The sequence below is a fragment of the Canis lupus genome, chromosome 9 (assembly GCF_003254725.2).
Source record: "Canis lupus dingo isolate Sandy chromosome 9, ASM325472v2, whole genome shotgun sequence".
Classification (NCBI taxonomy): Eukaryota; Metazoa; Chordata; class Mammalia; order Carnivora; family Canidae; genus Canis; species Canis lupus.
Window position 1 is genome coordinate 5,941,283 of NC_064251.1, and position 18,203 is coordinate 5,959,485.

Consider the following 18,203-nt stretch of genomic DNA (forward strand, 5'->3'; position numbering starts at 1 on the left):
GTTAAGCATCCCACTCCTGATCTGGGCTCGTCATATCTCAGGGTTGTGGGATCAAGCCCCTATCAGGCTCCAAACTCAGCAAGGAGTCTGCTTGAGATTCTCCTTCTTCCTCCCTTACTTCTGCTCTAATGCACTCGCATTCTTTCTCTAAATTAATAAAAACTAAAAAAAAAAAAAAAAAAAAAAAAAGGCTGGTCCTAAGGTCGAATATTAAATAAGGTGAATAAACCTACAAAATATAAATACAAGATATCTCCCCATATCTGTATGTACACAGATACACTGTGTACATACATATATGTGTCTGTAGGTACACAATTACATGCACAGTCCACCCCTCTAGAATAAGCTACATATAGAAAATGAATCGAGAATAGTTATTTATTTATTTATTTATTTATTTTTAATTTTTATTTATTTATGATAGTCACAGAGAGAAAGAGGCAGAGACACAGGCAGAGGGAGAAGCAGGCTCCATGCACCGGGAGCCCGACGTGGGATTCGATCCCGGGTCTCCAGGATTGCGCCCTGGGCCAAAGGCAGGTGCCAAACTGCTGCGCCACCCAGGGATCCAGAGAATAGTTATTTAAACAGAGGATTGGAGGAGGCAGGGAGCCTGCCACAGGAAAACAAGGAAAAGGAGCCCTCCTGAAATAGGGGCAATAGTCAGTGTAAAGGCTCTGGAGTAGAAAGTCTTGTTTTTACTTCAAAATGAAGCCCATGTGATTCAAACTTCAAGGTAAGCAGAGGCCAGCTCACTTAGGGCCTTGTGATGGGAAGCCACTGGGTCAGAAAGCAGGAAAACCTGGTTTAACACTGAGAAGACTGGCAAATCAAAACCACAATGAAATATCAGCTCACACCTGTCACAATGGCTAAAATCAACACAAGAAACAACAGATCAGTTGGCAAGGATGTGGAGAAAGGGGAGCCCTGTGCGCAGTTGGTGGAAATACGAACTGGTGGAAAACACTATGGATGTTTCTCAAAAACTTAAAAGTATGGATGCCTGAGTGGCTCAGCAGTTAAGCGTCTGCCTTCAGCTCAGGGCGTAATCCTTGGATCAAGTCCCACATCTGGCTCCTTGCATGGAGCCTGCTTCTCCCTCTGTCTCTCTGTCTCTCATGAATAAATAAAATCTTAAAAAAAACCCTTAAAGGTAGAGGGGGTGTCTGGCTCAGTCAGTAGACTGTGTGACTCGTGATCTTGGGGTCACAAGTTCAAGCCATACATGGGTATAGAGCTTACTTTTTAAAAAAGTTAAAAATACAACTATTCCATGACCCAGCAATTGCACTACTAGGTATTTACCCAAAAGATACAAAAATAGTAATTCAAAGGGGTACGTGTACTCCAATGTTTATTGCAGAATTATCTACAATAGCCAAAAGATGGCAAGTGCCCAAATGTCCATCGACTGATGAATGGATAAAGATGTGGTACATATATACAATGGAATAATGGAATAAGAGTCACAAAAAAAGAATGAAATCTTTCCATTTGTAACAACAAGGATGGAGCTAAACAGTACTGTGCTAAGTGCAATCAATCAACCAGAGAAAGTGAAATACCATTTGATTTCACTCATGTGTAATTTATTTATTTATTTTTAAAGATTTTATTTATTTATTCATAGACACAGAGAGAGAGAGGCAGAGACACAGGCAGAGGGAGAAGCAGGCTCTACCCAGGGAGCCCGAAGCAGGACTCGATCCCAGGTCTCCAGGATCACACCCCAGGCTGCAGGCAGCACCAAACCGCTACGCCACCAAGGCTGCCCCCCCCTTTAAAGATTTTATTTAGTACTCGTGTGTAATTTAAAAAACAAAACAGGGGTGCCTGGGTGGCTCAGCGGTTGAGCATCTGCCTTTGGCTCAGGTTGTAATCCCAGGAGTCCTGGGATCAGGTCCCTGCATCGGGGTCCTTGCGGGGAGCCTGCTTCTTCCTATGCCTGTGTCTCTGCCTCCCTCTTTCTCTGTGTCTCTAATGAATAAATTAAAAATCTTTAAAAAAATAATAAATAAAAGATAAAAAAATAAAGAACAAACCAAGGCACCTGGCTGGCTCAATTGGTAGAGCTTGAGACTCTTGATCTCAGTTTTGAGTGAGGGGCCCCACAATGGGTATAGAGATTACTTCAAAATAAAATCTTAAATAAAACAAATGAGCAAAGGGGGAGAAAAAAGGAGTGAAAGAGACAAACCAAGAAAGAGACTCTTAATGAGAGTGAATAAGCTGCTAGTTACCAGAGAGGAGATGGATGGGGAGGTGGGAGAAATAAGTGATGAAGATTTCTTTTTTAAGACTTTATTTATTCTTGAGAGACAGAGGGAGGTAGAGAACCAGTAGAGAGAAGCAAGCTCGATCCCAGGACTCTGGGATCATGACCTGAGCCAAAGGCAAACGCTCAAACACTGAGCCACCGAGGTGTCCTTAAGTGATGAGGATTAAGGAGGGCATTGTTGGGCAGCCCAGGTGGCTCAGCGGTTTAGCGCTGCCTTCAGCCCAAGGACCTGATCCTGGAGACCAGGGATCGAGTCCCACATCAGGTTCCCTGCATGGAGCCTGCTTCTCCCTCTGCCTGTGTCTCTGACTCTCCTGTGCTCTCTCTCCATGTCTCTCATGAATAAATAAATAAAATCCTTAAAAAAAAAAAAAAAAGGCACTTGTGATGAGCAATGGGTGATGTATGGAAGGTTTAATCACTATACTGCACACCTGAAATTAATATTACATTGTATGTTAACTAACTGGAATTTATTTTCTTTTTTTAAAGATTTTATTTATTCATAGAGACAGAGAGAGAGAGAGGGGCAGAGACACAGGCAGAGGGAAAAGCGGACTCCATACAGGAAGCCTGACATGGGACCCGATCCAGGGTCTCCAGGATCACACCCCAAGGCTGCAGACAGCACTAAACTGCTGCGCCACTGGGGCTGCCCAACTAACTGGAATTTAAATAAAAACTTAAAAAAAAAAACCAAAAATGTGGGATGCCTGGTGGCTCAGTATAAGCGTCTGCCTTTGGCTCAGGTCATGATTCCAGGATCCCGGGATTGAGTCCCACATCGGGTTCCCCACAGGGAGCCTGCTTCTCCCTCTGCCTATGTCTCTGCCTCTCTCTGGGATTCTCTCATGAATAAAGAAACTCTAAAGAAAACAAGGAGTGCCTGGGTGTCTCATTCAGTGGAGCATCTGACTCTAGATTTTAGCTGAGATCCCGATTTCAGGGTCATGGGATTAAACACATGATTGGGCTCCATGCTTAGCACAGTCTGCTTGTCCCTCTCCCCCTGCTCCCCAACTTATCTCTCTTAAACAAAACCTGGAGGGCAGCCCCGTGGCGCAGCAGTTTTAGCACTGCCTGCAGCCCAGAGCATGATCCTGGAGATCCAGGATCGAGTCCCACGTCAGGCTCCCTTCATGGAGTCTGCTTCTCCCTCTGCCTGTGTCTCTGCCTCTCTCTCTCTCTCTCTCTTCTCCTCTGTGTCTTCATGAATAAATAAATGAAACCTTAAAAAAAAAAAAAAAAAACCGAAAACCTTGAAAAAAAAAAAGACTAAAAAGAATGCTCAAACTGTTCTGTGCAAACAATGTAGAGATATGGTTAGTGACAAAGCCAATCATGGGTTACTTGCAATAGTCTGGGCTATTAATAATGGTGGCTGGGCTATGGTGGCAGCTGAGGAGGGAATGAGAAGAAGCTGGAGAGAATTTTGAAGTTGAGCTAATATAGGACTTCTTGATGGCCTGTTAATGCTTAAGAGCTCAGCAAACAGTATGGACTTTAGCAAATGACTTTGGATCCAAATAACCACAGTGCCTTTGCCTTTGAGAACTAACAATGTGACTTTACCAGCAATCACTGCTCTCATTTGTAAAATAGGCATGAAAAAAGCTACTACCTCAAAAGTCTGTTCAAAGATACACTGAAATAATCCGTAAAAGTTCTTAGTCTAATAAATGTTAACTAGTATCACCATTACTGTAATTATTATTTTTAAAATTTTATTTATTTATTCATTCATTCATTCATTCATTCATTCATTCCCGAGAGAGACACACAGAGACGCAGGGAGCCTGACGTGGGACTCGATCCGGGGTCTCCAGAATCATGCCCTGGTCTGAAGGCAGGTGCTAAACCGCTGAGCCACCTGGGCTGCCCACCATTATTGTAATTATTAACCATTTTCTACATGGGTGATTTTTATTAGTCTTAGGACTGGTCTCCCAGCTACCAGCCCTGCTGTTCTCCATACTCTTCAGATTGCTCCTTCTCAAATACAAATTTCACAGCATTAACCTACTCAAAATCCTCAGGGGCTCCCCATTTGGATTTAATCAAAACTACTGAGTACAGTGTATCTATTTGGTTCTTTTTTTTTTTTTTTTTTTTTTTTTAATTTTTTATTTATTTATGATAGTCACAGAGAGAGAGAGGCAGAGACACAGGCAGAGGGAGAAGCAGGCTCCATGCACCGGGAGCCCGACGTGGGACTCGATCCCGGGTCTCCAGGATCGCGCCCTGGGCCAAAGGCAGGCGCCAAACCGCTGCGCCACCCAGGGATCCCTCTATTTGGTTCTTGATAATCTGACTCCTTTCTGATCTTTGTCACTTCAACCCCTTACTTAGTCTTTGGTTCTAAGAGATGTGTGCAGACGTGTGCAGTTCCTTCAGCAGGTTACAGGCTTTCTTTCCTGCCTGGGTCTTTCCCCATGCTTTTCTCTCTGCCTAAAATGACCTTTTCTGTTCTTTGCTGAGCTTTCTAGGACTCAAGTGAAGCCTCCTTCAATAATTCTTTCCTCACCTTCCAATCTGATATAAAGTCCTCTCTTAAGGGGTTCCACACATCTAGCCTAGGTTATAAATTCAAGAATACAAGGAAAACTGCTATAATCTCAAAGCTTGGCATGGTGTGGGGTATAAAGAATGGGTATGGGGAAATAACAGCTCAGCCCTTGTGAACAGCTGCTGTTACCCAGACTGATGCTCATGGTTCTGGTGAGACAGCCAGCCAGTGGGCCACAGCATGCCTCAGTCTGGCAGCCCTCCAGCATCTTTCCAAGGGGATACAGTAGCTTCCAAGGCTGCAAGACAGTGACCACTGAAGGCAGAGCGCTAATGACACAGTTTGAGTGACCAAGACTGGACAGAGTGCTGAACAAGGCTGCCTTGAACATCCTCCCTGTAGAGCTAAATAAGTCTCAACAACAGATCTGGGAGCTTTATACACATTTAACAGAGAATCCCAAAAGCAATCTCCTGGCCTTATCTCCTCCGTACAGGCCAGGAAAACAGCCTCCTCATTCAAAGATGTTTGAGGAAGGCTTACAGCTCTGGGGTGGCCTCTGCTAAAAAAGAACTGGAGCTGGGGAGACAGCCAGGGTAAGGTGGCTCTGCAGCAACCACTGCCTACCTGAGCTCAGGCAGTTGTGGACCTTCTTCTGCAAATGGTGCATGAGGGTCTGTCTACACACCACTGCAGCCAAGTTATGGGCCAGGCCAAAGGTCCAGCAAGAAGATTCTAGATTAGACAAACATTAAACTGGACTTCTTAGTTTTTGAAGACTAGTTTCCTTCTAGTTCAGTATTTGGGAGGACTTTAAGGGCACCAGAAAGCTGACATCTTGCCCAGCTCCTGGTGAATTCTATGCCAGCTCCCTATTTCCTCTTGCCAGATAGCAAAGAACTGGCTTTTAGAGGACACTATAAAGCAGGGGGAGGAAATGAACACTCAGATTCCAGACTTCTCCTTTCAGCTGTGGGGATAATAGGCAAACCTGTGGCCCTACAGAAGAGGCTGATGAAGTAGGCCTATGCTCTACTTCAGAACCCTTCATTGCCCTTCCTGCCCCAGAGGTCTGGCAGAGTTAACATGGGGATCATCAGGTACCCATTTAGAAATCTCCCTTCTGGCCTCTTTAAAAGGATTCCCCTGGGGACACCTGGGTGGCTCAGTGGTTAAGCATCTGCCTTTAACTCAGGACCCAGAATCCTGGGATCAAATCCCGAATCCAGCTCCCCATGGGGAGCCTGCTTCTCCCTCTGCCTATGTCTCTGCCTCTCTTTGTGTGTCTTTCATGAATAAATAAGTCAAATCTTAAAAAAAAAAAAAAAAGATTCCCCTCATTCCCCTTTACAGGCTAGTCATGAACACAGTTGACATCACACCCAAATAAATCAGTAAGACTTCCCTACATCACCAGTCCACTGGCCCAACCCCAGACTTTCCCTGTTTTCCCAGGAACTTTGGGTCTGATTAGATAACTCAAGAAAAATCAAGTGCTCACAGGACCCCAAATCCAATCCTTCCCCATCCAGGACGGCACATTTCTAAAACTCTGCTAATCTGAAGATACTTCAGCCTATCCTCCAATTCTTGAGATAAGGTCCTAGGACTTACAGTATGATACCTCTTTCAGAATAGAGTAGGAAGTAGCTTCCTGATCAGAAAAACCCAAGCTCCAAAATTTACTGGAAACAGAAATACTTTAGACCCTTTCCTGCTCACCAGGCTAGACACAGGCCCAGACTAAGGGGCCGAGAGACTGATCCTTCCTTATGTGTGACTGGCAGGAGGGTGATGCCATTTTCTGCGGCATTCATCAAAGCCCCGCCTCTTCACTGGCACCCTCTCTTTCTTCTACTGTCACTGCAGAGAACAGGGTGCTTTCTCTTTTCATTGTCCTTCCTTCCGGTTCTGCTCAAATCTGATTTGTTCCCAAAAATTCAGATGTGGCTTAGAAAGGAAGTCCTGGTAGAAATAACCCACTGCTGTAACAGACTAAGTATATTTAGGAATGCCCATTACTTTGAATAATAGGCAGAGACAATGACAAAGCCAAATAATGACATGTGTGTGCACCTTTGTAAGTTATTCTCGCTAACTGCTCTGTGCAGATGCCCCCCCCTCCCCACCCTGCAATCAGCCGGATTCTGGAAGTCATCTTTCAGCTCCAGCTACATGTCTGTGAAAAGAATATGAACACAAAACCCAGTTTTCTTTCTCCAAATCTAGCTCTATTTTCTGGAAATCTTGGCTTTCTTCTGGCTCAAACAAGAGGAGCATCGCAGGAAGGGACCCCTTCCCCACTGGCCAGATGTGCTGAGTAAGATCCAGTTGAGGTCAATGAATTCAATACTGAGCAAGGTCGTCTGCTGTAGTTCCCAATGGTCTCCCTTCAGGGAGTCTTCAATGCAGTAGCCACTTGACCAGGCTGCATAAGAAGGGATGCCAAACTGTCTCACTTACTATATATGGAAATTTCTGACACCTTGTACCTTCGATTCATTCTGTCTGACACTCCCATTCCCACCTTGCTGAAGGTCCAATGCACCTACCTGCTTGAGGAGAGGGGTGGTGTGGAACCCCTGCGCTAAACAGACTCAGCCAGAGTGTGACAGCCCACAGGTCACCAGAAAGGGAAACCTGAAAGGGAGACTATTGAGAAGCGCTCTCTCTTAAGGTGGTTTGAATACCCATCAGGTTCCAAGAAATAGGCTTGCTGGGTTTTTCTTGGTTTTAAATATCAAAGTAACCTACTGCAATGTTGTTCAAGTAAACAACCCTGAAACGAAAACTATTATAAACACAGTAGGACTTGAGCCCCAGGAAGGTCCCTAAGCTTGTCTAGAGAGCAGCCATTATCTACCTGCATGTGGCTCAGGAGTGGAGCAGGTCAGTGGAAAGAAAGTTAAGACACCAGTAAGAAGGAATGAGACATTCTAAGAAAGGATGACGGTGATGTTGCAGAACCCCGAGTATACTTAGTGTCCCAAACTGTACCCCTAAAGACAGCCAAGGGTGGTGGCACAGCAGGTCCTACCTGCACTCCTTGATCACTTGGTGGATGTCAAACTCAAAGGCGGCCAGCAAGATGTTGTCCAGGGGTTCTGGGCTGCTCTCACCTCCCAGAAACAGGTCAAGGCTGGACTGTGGAAAGGTGGTGACGGAACTGGAACTCAATTCCCAGATGGAAAGAGAGACTCAAGGGGGCAGGCAGGGCTGCTGTGTAGGGAACCCTGGAGAAGGGCAATGGGGTCCTTCAAAAATGGGGCACCTGGCTGGCTCAGTTGGAAGAATGTGCAACTCTTGATCTCTAGGGTCATGAGTTTGAGCCCCATGTTGGGGGCAGAGGTTACTATAAAAATAAAAGATGGGGGAAGCAAAGGAAAGACCTTTCCTGTTCTTCAGGGAGGTTCAACTCAAAGAGGTCGCACACTGAAAATGACCTAGCCCCCAGGATTCCTATTACCCACCACCATCCCTTGGAGTTCAGGCTCACCTGGGCATAAAGGTGCAGGTCAATGGGTTTTACTGTGGGATGAGAATACAGGAGCCGGGTCACTAGGAAATGATACCAGTTATTCAGAAGCTCCTTTTGCTCCAACAAGGCGGCTTCATCTCCTAGCAAGATCTAAGGAAAGAGACATCTTCTCTCAGTTCCAGAGCCAACTTCTCTGTTAACTCTCTTGACCTTGGGCACTAGGTGGCTCAGTTGGTTAAGTGCCTGCCTTTGGCTCAGGTCATGATCCTGGAGTCCTGGGAATGACCCCTACATTGGGCTCTCTGCTCAGCAAAAAGCCTGCTTCTCCCTCTCTCTGGCTCATTATCTCTCTCTCTCTCAACTAAATAAAATTAAAAGAAACCAGAAACACCCCCCCTGATCTCAATAAGAACACCTGGTCTGAAAGCTCTCTCTTTCCTGGCAGAGCTGATGGACAGCCTGTCCAAAGAGGACTGTGTTCCTGTTGTTGTTGTGTTGGATGTCACAGCTCCAACCTGGACCCCAACGTGGACTTCCTTCCCACTGACCTTGCAGAGAGACTCCAGGTGAGGGCTGGCAGCAAATGTGCTGTCCTGGAGGTGACGCTCACATTCCTCATGCCAATGCTGCCACTTCAGCTCCAGCTCTGTCAGTGTCTGGGTGTTACCAGGCTAAGGGGAGAGACACAGTGAGATGCTGTCACTACAGTAACCCCCTGTGCTTAATGAACAAATCCCTCTCATGTGACTCAGCAAAACAGGGCTGCTCCCACATACACTGAGAACGGGCATTGTCCTCATCAGGTCCCCCAGGATTCGGCACATGCCTGCAGAGGAGGGGTTGGCATCAGCTTCCTTGGAGAGCATCTGCCGAGCCTCATCCAGCCGGCCCTGTAGCACCAAGATGGTCACCTGGGAGGACACACAAGAACATGAATATTGCATGGAGGCCAGAAGCCAGTCTCCTCAATCCATACTTTGGTTTCCCAGGCTTGTGGACATATGATAGTTTCTTCTCTCCAGCAGTAGTCTAGCTCACCCAGTCTAATGGTTTTAAACTAGACCATGCTTTTCAAACTGCATGTTATAACCCAATTTGATTGGGTTGCAACAGATGGCAACCGAATTTTTAAAAATAAATGAAATGCGGATACCTGGCTAGATCAGTCGAGTAGAGCATGCAACTCTTAATCTTGGGATCATGAGTTCAAGCCCCACACTGGATGCAGAATTTACTTAATAAATGAATGAATGAGGGAACCCTGGGTGGCGCAGAGGTTTAGCGCCTGCCTTTGGCCCAGGGCGCGATCCTGGAGACCCGGGATCGAATCCCACATGGGGCTCCCGGTGCATGGAGCCTGCTTCTCCCTTTGCCTGCGTCTCTGCCTCTCTCTCTCTCTCTCTCTGTGACTATCATAAATAAATAAAAATTAAAAAAAATAAATGAATGAATGAAACAGAAAACGGCATAGTACATCAAATAAAGATTGGTTCATAAAAGTTTTAGTTCAAATAAAAAATATGTACACACACATACAATATAGTCAATCAATATAGTCAATCCTCTTTATTCAGAGATTTCATATTTGTGAATTTGCCTATTTGTTAACATTTATTTGTAACCCCAAAAATCAGTATATGTGAGGTACTTTCACCATTACTTTTGGAGATGCACAGAGTGGCAAAAAATTTGAGTCACTGCACATTCCCAGCTGAAGTTGAACCAGGTGGCACTCTACCTTCCTGTATCAACTCTCAAACTAAACAAGTGTCTTTTTCAGGATCTATCTAGGGGATCCCTGGGTGGCTCAGCGATTTAGTGCCTGCCTTCGACCCAGGGTGTGATCCTGGGGTCCCAAGATCGAGACCCACATCAGGCTCCCTGCATGGGGCCTGCTTCTCCTTCTGCCTGTGTCTCTGCCTCTCTCTCTTTCATGAATAAATAAAATCTTTAAAAAAAAAAAAAGGATCTATCTAGTATCATTTTTTTTTTGTATTTTTGTGCTTTTTGTTGAGCCTCCAAGCATAGTGCTAAGTGCTACATAGTGTTTCTAAGTGCTAAGAATGGATGATGGTCCATAAGTAGAAAATGTATGTTAGATAAGCTTCATTCAGGCATGCAATACAGTGTTGTTGGCCATAAGTTCAATGTTAATGAGTCAATAATGTGTATCAAATAAGGTGTCTTTAAATAAAAACATACATAAAACAAGGTTATACACTGATCAGGTGACAAAAATGAGCTCAGAGGCTCAAAGAACTTTGCATTGGTTATCATCAATACATGTTCCAGGCAATTTTATAGACCCTGTCATGACTAATGACAACCAACAGTATATACACACAATATGTAAAACATACAAAGTAACATTTTCCTGTACTAAGTCATGCTCAAAAAACCAAATATATACATGCTGACAAATACCCAATTTCTCTCTAGTCTGTACTTCCTTTTCTGGATTCCAGACTTGTATACCATACTGCCTGGACAGTGTCTCCACTTGGATCTCACAGGCATCTTAAATGTAGCATGTCTGAAAGTAAACACCTGGCTGCCTCCAATTTACCAACCTGATTTTCCCACATTCTCCTATTTCTTACACATGCACGTCCAATCTATTAGCAAATCCCATCAATAATACCTGTAAACTGCATCCAGAATTTAATGACTTCTCACCACCTCCTCTGCTCAGCTCCCATCCTTGTCCAGGTCACCACCATCTTTGCCTGGTTTAGTACCATCTAGACTGATCTCTGCTTCTCCCTTGCTCTATCCTCAGTAGGGCAGCCAGAGAGCCTTGAGAACCTATGTCAGATCATGACATGACTGCTCAACTCTCCAATGCCCCTAACCCCATCTGACTCAGGGGTTGGGTCTATCAACTAGTTTACACACGTTTATGTCCTTTAACCATAACAATCTTTTTCATGATTTTTTATTATTGGAGGGGCACCTCAGTGGCTCTGTTGATTAAGCATCTGCCTTCAGCTCAGGTCATGATTCCAGGGTCCTGGGATCGAGTCCCAAATCGGTCTCCCTGCTCAGTGGGGGCCTGCTTTCTCTCTCTCTCTCTCTCTCTCTCTCTCTGCCTGCCACTCCCTCTGCCTATGCTCTGTCAAATAAATTTTTAAAATCTTAAAAAAAAAAGATTTTACTTATTTGAGAGCACATATGCACAAGTGGGGGAAGGGGCAGAAGGAGAGGAACAAGCAGACTCCCCGCTAAGTGGGGAGCCCCACACAACTTGATCCCTAGACCCTAAGATCATGATCTGAGCTGAAGTCAGATGCTTAAATAAATGACTGAGCCACCCAGGCACCCTAATCATAAATAAAATAATCTTAAATATAATCTTATTATCATCTGCATTATACAGAAGAAACTAATAGCTGTTAAGTAACTCATTTAAGACCCCACAGCTAGTAAGAGGCAGAGCCAGGATGCTAACACAGGCAGTCTGGCACCACAGACCATGTTCTCACCACCCCACTCTCCTACCTCTCTCAAAGTTAAAGTCCTTATAACAGTCTAGGGGACTCTACGATCTGACCCTGTGACTCTCTGCCCTTATGTCCCCAACTCATGCTCTCGTTCACACTGCACCTCATCTCATTGTGCCTTCAGGTCGGAGTGCCTACAGGTCTCACTGTCTGCAACATTCTCTCCCCTTCTTTGGCCCAGCATCGCTCCTCCCACATCATCTCATGAGGAAGGCCTTTCTGGATTCCCTGGCTCTACCATTGCCAATTCCCCACCTTGGCTTTACGGCTCTCCACACCACAATGCTTCACTGTGAGGCACGCTGCATATTTTGTTTCTGTATTTATTTCCTGTCTCCCCACGAGGATAGGATGTAAACTTCATAAGGGCAGTAATCTTTGCCCAGTTTGGTCATGGTTGTTTCCTCAGTGCCTTGCAAATAGGAGCACTCAATAAATACTCAGTGAATAAATCAGAGACTCGAAATCTGGGCCCAATATATCCTGAGCAAGCTCTCCCTCCACTTATACAGATCTCCCAGCAACAAAAGGCCCAGAAATAGCATCACTGGTAACAATTCTTTACCGGAATTTCAGATTTTAAGTTTAATCAACTTTCCATTATTCAGGTCAACTAGCAACCTTTTCCCCCGTCCCTCCCAACTAGGTCACAGGTCAATAGGCACAGCATACATACATACATACATACACACATAGCCCCAATATACGTACTGACTTCCAAATTGAAAATTCAAATGACTTCAGGATCATCGAGCTTTTTGTTTTTAATAGCTATATGGAGTTATAATTTTCACACTATGAACATTCACCTACATATATAGCAAGTTTACAGAGTTGCGTACCATCACTATAATCTAGTTTTAGAACATTTATATCACCTTAAAACCCGTCCTGCTCATTTACATTAACCTCCCACTCCTCCACCAGCCTCTATCAATCAGTTTTATCACTTCTTCTCTTTCTTAGATTCACAAAGAAATTAAGTTTCCCTGCTTACTGGAACATTTATAAAGCATTACTTCTCTTACACGACAACTTAGTGCTAAACTCTCCTATGGAGCAGAGAAGAAAAGATCTAAGAGCATCTCCATAAATCACAGACCCAAAGAGCCAGTCTGAGTGTAAACAAGGCTCAGAAGGCAATCCTCAGGACCACCAACAAGCACTGGGAAAAACAGAATACAAGGTGGAAGTCAGGAGGGTCAGACTGCAAGAGATGCTTACCAAGTTCCAAAAGCTCTCATGTTTGCTTGGATTCTCACTGCCCAGGACATCTGCCAATAAACTGTCCACTTCACACACATGCAGTCGGACCCAGTCAAGGAGGTGAAGGAGGAGAGGGCCAGCTGGGAGGAAAGACTCTCATTACACATTAAAAACCTCAGCTTCATCTGCAGCAAACTCCACCTCCCAAGCACAGACAGAGTATGTACGGCAGACAAATGACTATGTAGGAAGTGGCTGATCTCGCTTAAGTAGGCACCCCTTTGGTCCTGAATAAAGGACTGGGCTAGGAAATGGACCTTTACAAATACTTCCTCTGAGCCAGGAAGTTCCACCTTTCATGACTCTTTGAAAAGGCTGAATCTGGGACACCCGGGTGGCTCACCGGCTGAGCAGACATCTGCCTTCGGCTTACGGAGTGATCCCGGGTTTGGGGATCAACTCCTGCATTGGGCTATCTGTGGGGAGCCTGCTTCTCCCTCTGCCTAGGTCTCTGCCCCTCTCCCTGTGTCTCGCATGAACAAATAAATAAAATCTTAAAAAAAAAAAAAAAAAGTTAAAAAAAAAAAAAAAGAAAGGGCTGCATCTCACCACCCCCTCCATTCCGAATTCATCACTACTATGCAATACTCAATGGCTATGTAAGAAATGACCAGGTAGGGATTGGTACTGATTAGGTGCTAAGTATGTAACAACGATAAAAATATAGATAGCTACAGCCCTCAAAATATACTGGACGAGGTAAATACTAAACAACTAATTTTTAGTTTCACATTGCTCAGGGCTTTAGTGGGAGTAAGAGTAAAAAGCTATGACTGCACAGAGATTATTTATAAACACTCATTTGTGGACAACAGCAAACATAAACCATCAAGAGAATGCAAAAAAGCCTGCCGCACCTCCACAGACAGCCCACTCAAGCCATGATACCATACCGACCACAATTTAGTTCAAGAACATGGAATAATTTGGAGTGGACAGTTCACATGTAGGGCTGCCCCTGCCCCAATCACTGGGGACAGAATTCTCCTCTCACCACTTAATCCCTCCTCACATCCCTAAAACTCTTTTCCTTTTTTAAATTTTTTTTTATTTTAACAACCAATCTTTATTGCTTCACATTTCTGGAGGCCAGAAGTCTGAGATCAAGGAGTGGACAGAGTTCGTTCTTTCCAAGGCTGGAAGGGAGAACCCATTCCACACCTCTCCCCTGATTCTCCCAGAACTTTTTTAAGCTTGACCAGTCCATCATATAAATCCTGACCACCCTTGTCACCACCATTGTTCAGTATGGTTTTGTTTTTGTTCTTTTTTTGAGGGGTCATCTGCCCAACATTTTTGGTTTTTAGAAGGCATTCTGACTTTTTGTAATAGCTGACAAAACGGCAGGCAGGCTCCTTTGGGTGTTACATACGGCTTTCTGCTGGTTACGCTGATGAAGAACGATGAAAAGAGCATTCATGGCAATAAAACTCATCAGCTATGCAGGAAAGACAAATAGGAAAGGGCAAGGGAACACTTTTGATGATGTGAAGGGGTGATTCCATGCTTACCTGGGGCTACTTCAATAAAAAGAATCTCACAAAGGTTCCAAATGAGCTCCATTGCTGACAAAATGGAGACCTAAGGAAGAAATGGAGATAAAGTTTTAAATGAAAACATTCCTGAGATTTCTTAGAGCAAAGGAATGAAGCAGGGCTTGAATCATATGACGGTCATTTATTATTAACTCAATAATTACTGAATGTTCCCTATGGGAAACCCGTGAGAGAACTTCAGAACTTTTTATTTTAATGGTTCTTGTTTTAATTTTATTCTCTTATACTGTACATTAAACTATCTCATCACACCCATGGTCTTCACGAATACTATGATTTAGAAAGAGGCTCTGGGATCCCTGGGTGGCGCAGCGGTTTAGCGCCTGCCTTTGGCCCAGGGCGCGATCCTGGAGACCCGGGATCGAATCCCACATCGGGCTCCCGCTGCATGGAGCCTGCTTCTCCCTCTGCCTATGTCTCTGCCTCTCTCTCTCTCTCTGTGTGTGTGACTATCATAAAAAAAAAAAATAAAAAAAAAAAATAGAAAGAGGCTCTGAGTAAAATGGAAGATGATTTTTAGAAAAATATTCAGTAAATAATATTAAGAATTCTACAGATACAGCAAAAATTGTGAAGTTGGTACTCAAGGGACTAAAGTTTTAAAAAAATCTGTTAAAAGGCAAATCCAATAAAAGACCCAAAAATAAATCAGGTCTTGACCCTGCCTTCAGGAATATGCAGTCTCCTCTCCCCCACCATCCTTTCATACACAAAGACTACCTTATTCATAAGTGGAAATGCTTTGCTGACTGTGCACTAGAGCACACTAGAAGATAGTGCACTAGTCCGTATTTATTGAGTTTGAACATTATCAAGATTCTACCAAAGAAAGAGAATTCTTTCAGTCATCTTCCAGTGCCGACTAAAGTAAACAACTCAGTAAAAATATGGGTTCATGAACTGAGTACAGTTTATAATAATAAATGGTGGTTCCAGGGATCCCTGGGTGGCGCAGCGGTTTGGCGCCTGCCTTTGGCCCAGGGCGCGATCCTGGAGACCGGGGATCGAGTCCCACGTCGGGCTCCCGGTGCATGGAGCCTGCTTCTCCCTCTGCCTGTGTCTCTGCCCCTCTCTCTCTCTCTCTCTCTCTGTGTGTGACTATCATAAATAAATAAAAATTAAAAAAAAAAAAAAAAGACACAGGACACAGAAGGACATAATGGTGCCAGCAGAACAACAAAGGTGGTCCTCCCCTTACCTGGCTGCTGAACTGGCGACCACTGGCTGGATCTTTGGCAGCAACTAACAAACACAAAACATTGTAAGTGAACACTGAAATTTTATTCTCATAGTTATAGCTTCACATACCAGGTTCTTTGGCTTGTACCTTTGTTTCCTCTAGTGATCACCCATTTTCACTACAGATCTTTTTTTTTTTTTTTTTGAGAGTGCATAGGGGTGGGGGAGGGAGCAGAGGAAGAGAGAATCTTAAGCAGACTCCACATTCAGTGCAAGCTGATATAAAGCTCCATCTCAGGACCCTAAGATCATGACCTGAGAAGAAGCCAAGAGTCAGGCACTTAACTGACTGAGCCACTGAGGAGCCCCTTCAATACAGATTTTAAAAAATGCTTCCTCTTTGTTGCAGATCAGTGATTCACAAACTCAATGCCCTCAAGTTACAAGCAACACTTTCAACTGCAAACAGCAAACAAGAGACCATCAGGTTATAAAAGACTCTACTCTGGGGGGACACTTGGGTGGCTCAGTGGTTGAGTGTCTGCCTTAGACTCACAGGATCCAGGATCGAGTCCCGCATCAGGCTACCTGTATGAGGACTGCTTCTCCCTTTGCCTGTGTCTCTGCCTCTCTCTGTGTCTCTCATGAATAAATAAATAAATCTTTAAAAAAAAAAAAAAAAATAAGGGCAGCCCGGGTGGCTCAGCGGTTTAGCGCCGCCTTTAGCCCAGGGCGTGATCCTGGGGACCCAGGATCGAGTCCCACGTCGGGCTCCCTGCGTGGAGTCTGCTTTTCCCTCTGCCTGTGTCTCTGCCTCTTTCTCTGTGTGTCTCTCATGAATAAATAAAATCTTAAAAAAAAAAAAAAAAAAAGGACTACTCAGCATCCAGGCATCCAGGCGTGGCTCTCATGGTTATGGTTACTTTAAATCACAAAGGGTGGGGCACCAGGGTGGTTCAGTCAGTTAAAGGAACAACTCTTGGTTTCTGCTCAGTTCCTGATCTCAGCATCTTGAGATCAGGCCCTCAATTAGACTGTATGATCAGCAGAATCTGTTTAAGGGACTCCTGGGTGGCTCAATGGTTGAGCCTCTGGCTCAGGTCATGATCCTGGAGTACTGAAATTGAGTCCCACATCGGGCTTCCTGCATGGAGCCTGCTTCTCCCTCTGCCTGTGTCTCTGCCTCTGCCTCTGTCTCTCATGAATAAATAAAATCTTTAAAAAAAAAAAAAAAAAAAAAAGCTCTCTCCTTCTGCCCTTCCCCCAACACTCACACTTTCTCTCTCAAAATAAATCTTTTAAAAATAAATAAATAAATCACCAAAGTTAAAGAACCAGGAATGTGATTTTCAAAGACTGTTAATTTGGCTGCTAGTCTCACACCTGTCGACTCAGTATGTTTTGTTTTTAAAGATTTTATTTATTTATTCATGAGAGACACAGAGAGAGAGGCAGAGACACAGGCAGAGGGAGAAGCAGGCTCCATGCAGGGAGCCCGACATGGGACTTGATCCCTGGTCTCCAGGGTCAGGCCCTGGGCTGAAGGTGGCGCTAAACTACTGAGCCACCCGGGCTGCTCGACTCAGTATGTTCTAACTTGAAAAATGTGCTTATTAAGAGGGCTGTCTGAGTGGCTCAGTGGGTTGAGCATCTGCCCTTGTCTCAGGTCATCTCACGGTCCTGGGATTGAGTCCCACATCGAGCTCCCTGCTTAGCAGGGAGCCTGCTTCTCTCTCTGCCTCTACCCCTCATGTTCTCATGCTCTCTCTCTCAAATAAATAAATAAAATATTTTTTTAAAATGTACTTAAGATAACTGCCAAAAAATTATGGATTATATAGGAAAGTTAAGAGTTTTAAACTGTGAAGTCAAATACATTTTCTCTTGCGGTATTTATAACCAAACATTTCAATTACTCTCACATGTACACACATAAAATCCTTACTTGCAACCTGGTGCATTTCCTCCATACATGCTCTTATGACTGAGCGGTAGTTCTTACTCACTCGAACCAATCTACAAAAAAGGAAATGACACACAAGATGAGCCTGGAGCATCTTGTGGTGACAAAAAGGAAGGAAGTTCTCAATAGAAGATAGGAGCTTGCTCAAAGACAGGAACCAACCTGAAGGAGTTTCTAACAGCCAAAGTTTTAACAACTTGAGCATCAAAATGAGTAACACATGAGACAACCCATACAATAAAATAAATATCCATGAATTCATATTAATTGTTGGGGGAATCCCTGGGTGGCTCAGAGGTTTGGCACCTGCCTTCAGCCCAGAGTGTGGTCTGGAGACCCAGGATCAAGTCCCACATGGGGCTCCCCACAGGGAGCCTGCTTCTCCCTCTGCCTGTGTCTCTGCCTCTCTCTTGGTGTCTCTCATGAATAAATAAAATCTTTAAAAAAAAAAAAAAGATGATATCCACTGAT

General features: G+C 44.3%; 1 protein-coding gene across 5 annotated transcripts in view; it reads right to left on the minus strand.

Annotated features, from left to right (window-relative positions):
• NUP85 (nucleoporin 85) overlaps positions 1-18,203 on the minus strand; it is a 46,687-nt gene that overhangs the window by 6,929 nt on the left and 21,555 nt on the right. For all 5 annotated transcript variants that reach the window (XM_025467947.3, XM_049114572.1, XM_049114571.1 and 2 more), the window contains 8 exons: positions 17,715-17,785; positions 15,789-15,832; positions 14,546-14,615; positions 12,993-13,114; positions 9,045-9,179; positions 8,817-8,939; positions 8,287-8,418; positions 7,828-7,934 (listed from right to left, as the gene is read on the minus strand). In XM_025467947.3, the coding sequence (XP_025323732.1) occupies positions 7,828-7,934; positions 8,287-8,418; positions 8,817-8,939; positions 9,045-9,179; positions 12,993-13,114; positions 14,546-14,615; positions 15,789-15,832; positions 17,715-17,785 (804 nt within the window). The remainder of the gene's footprint in view (positions 1-7,827; positions 7,935-8,286; positions 8,419-8,816; positions 8,940-9,044; positions 9,180-12,992; positions 13,115-14,545; positions 14,616-15,788; positions 15,833-17,714; positions 17,786-18,203) is intronic.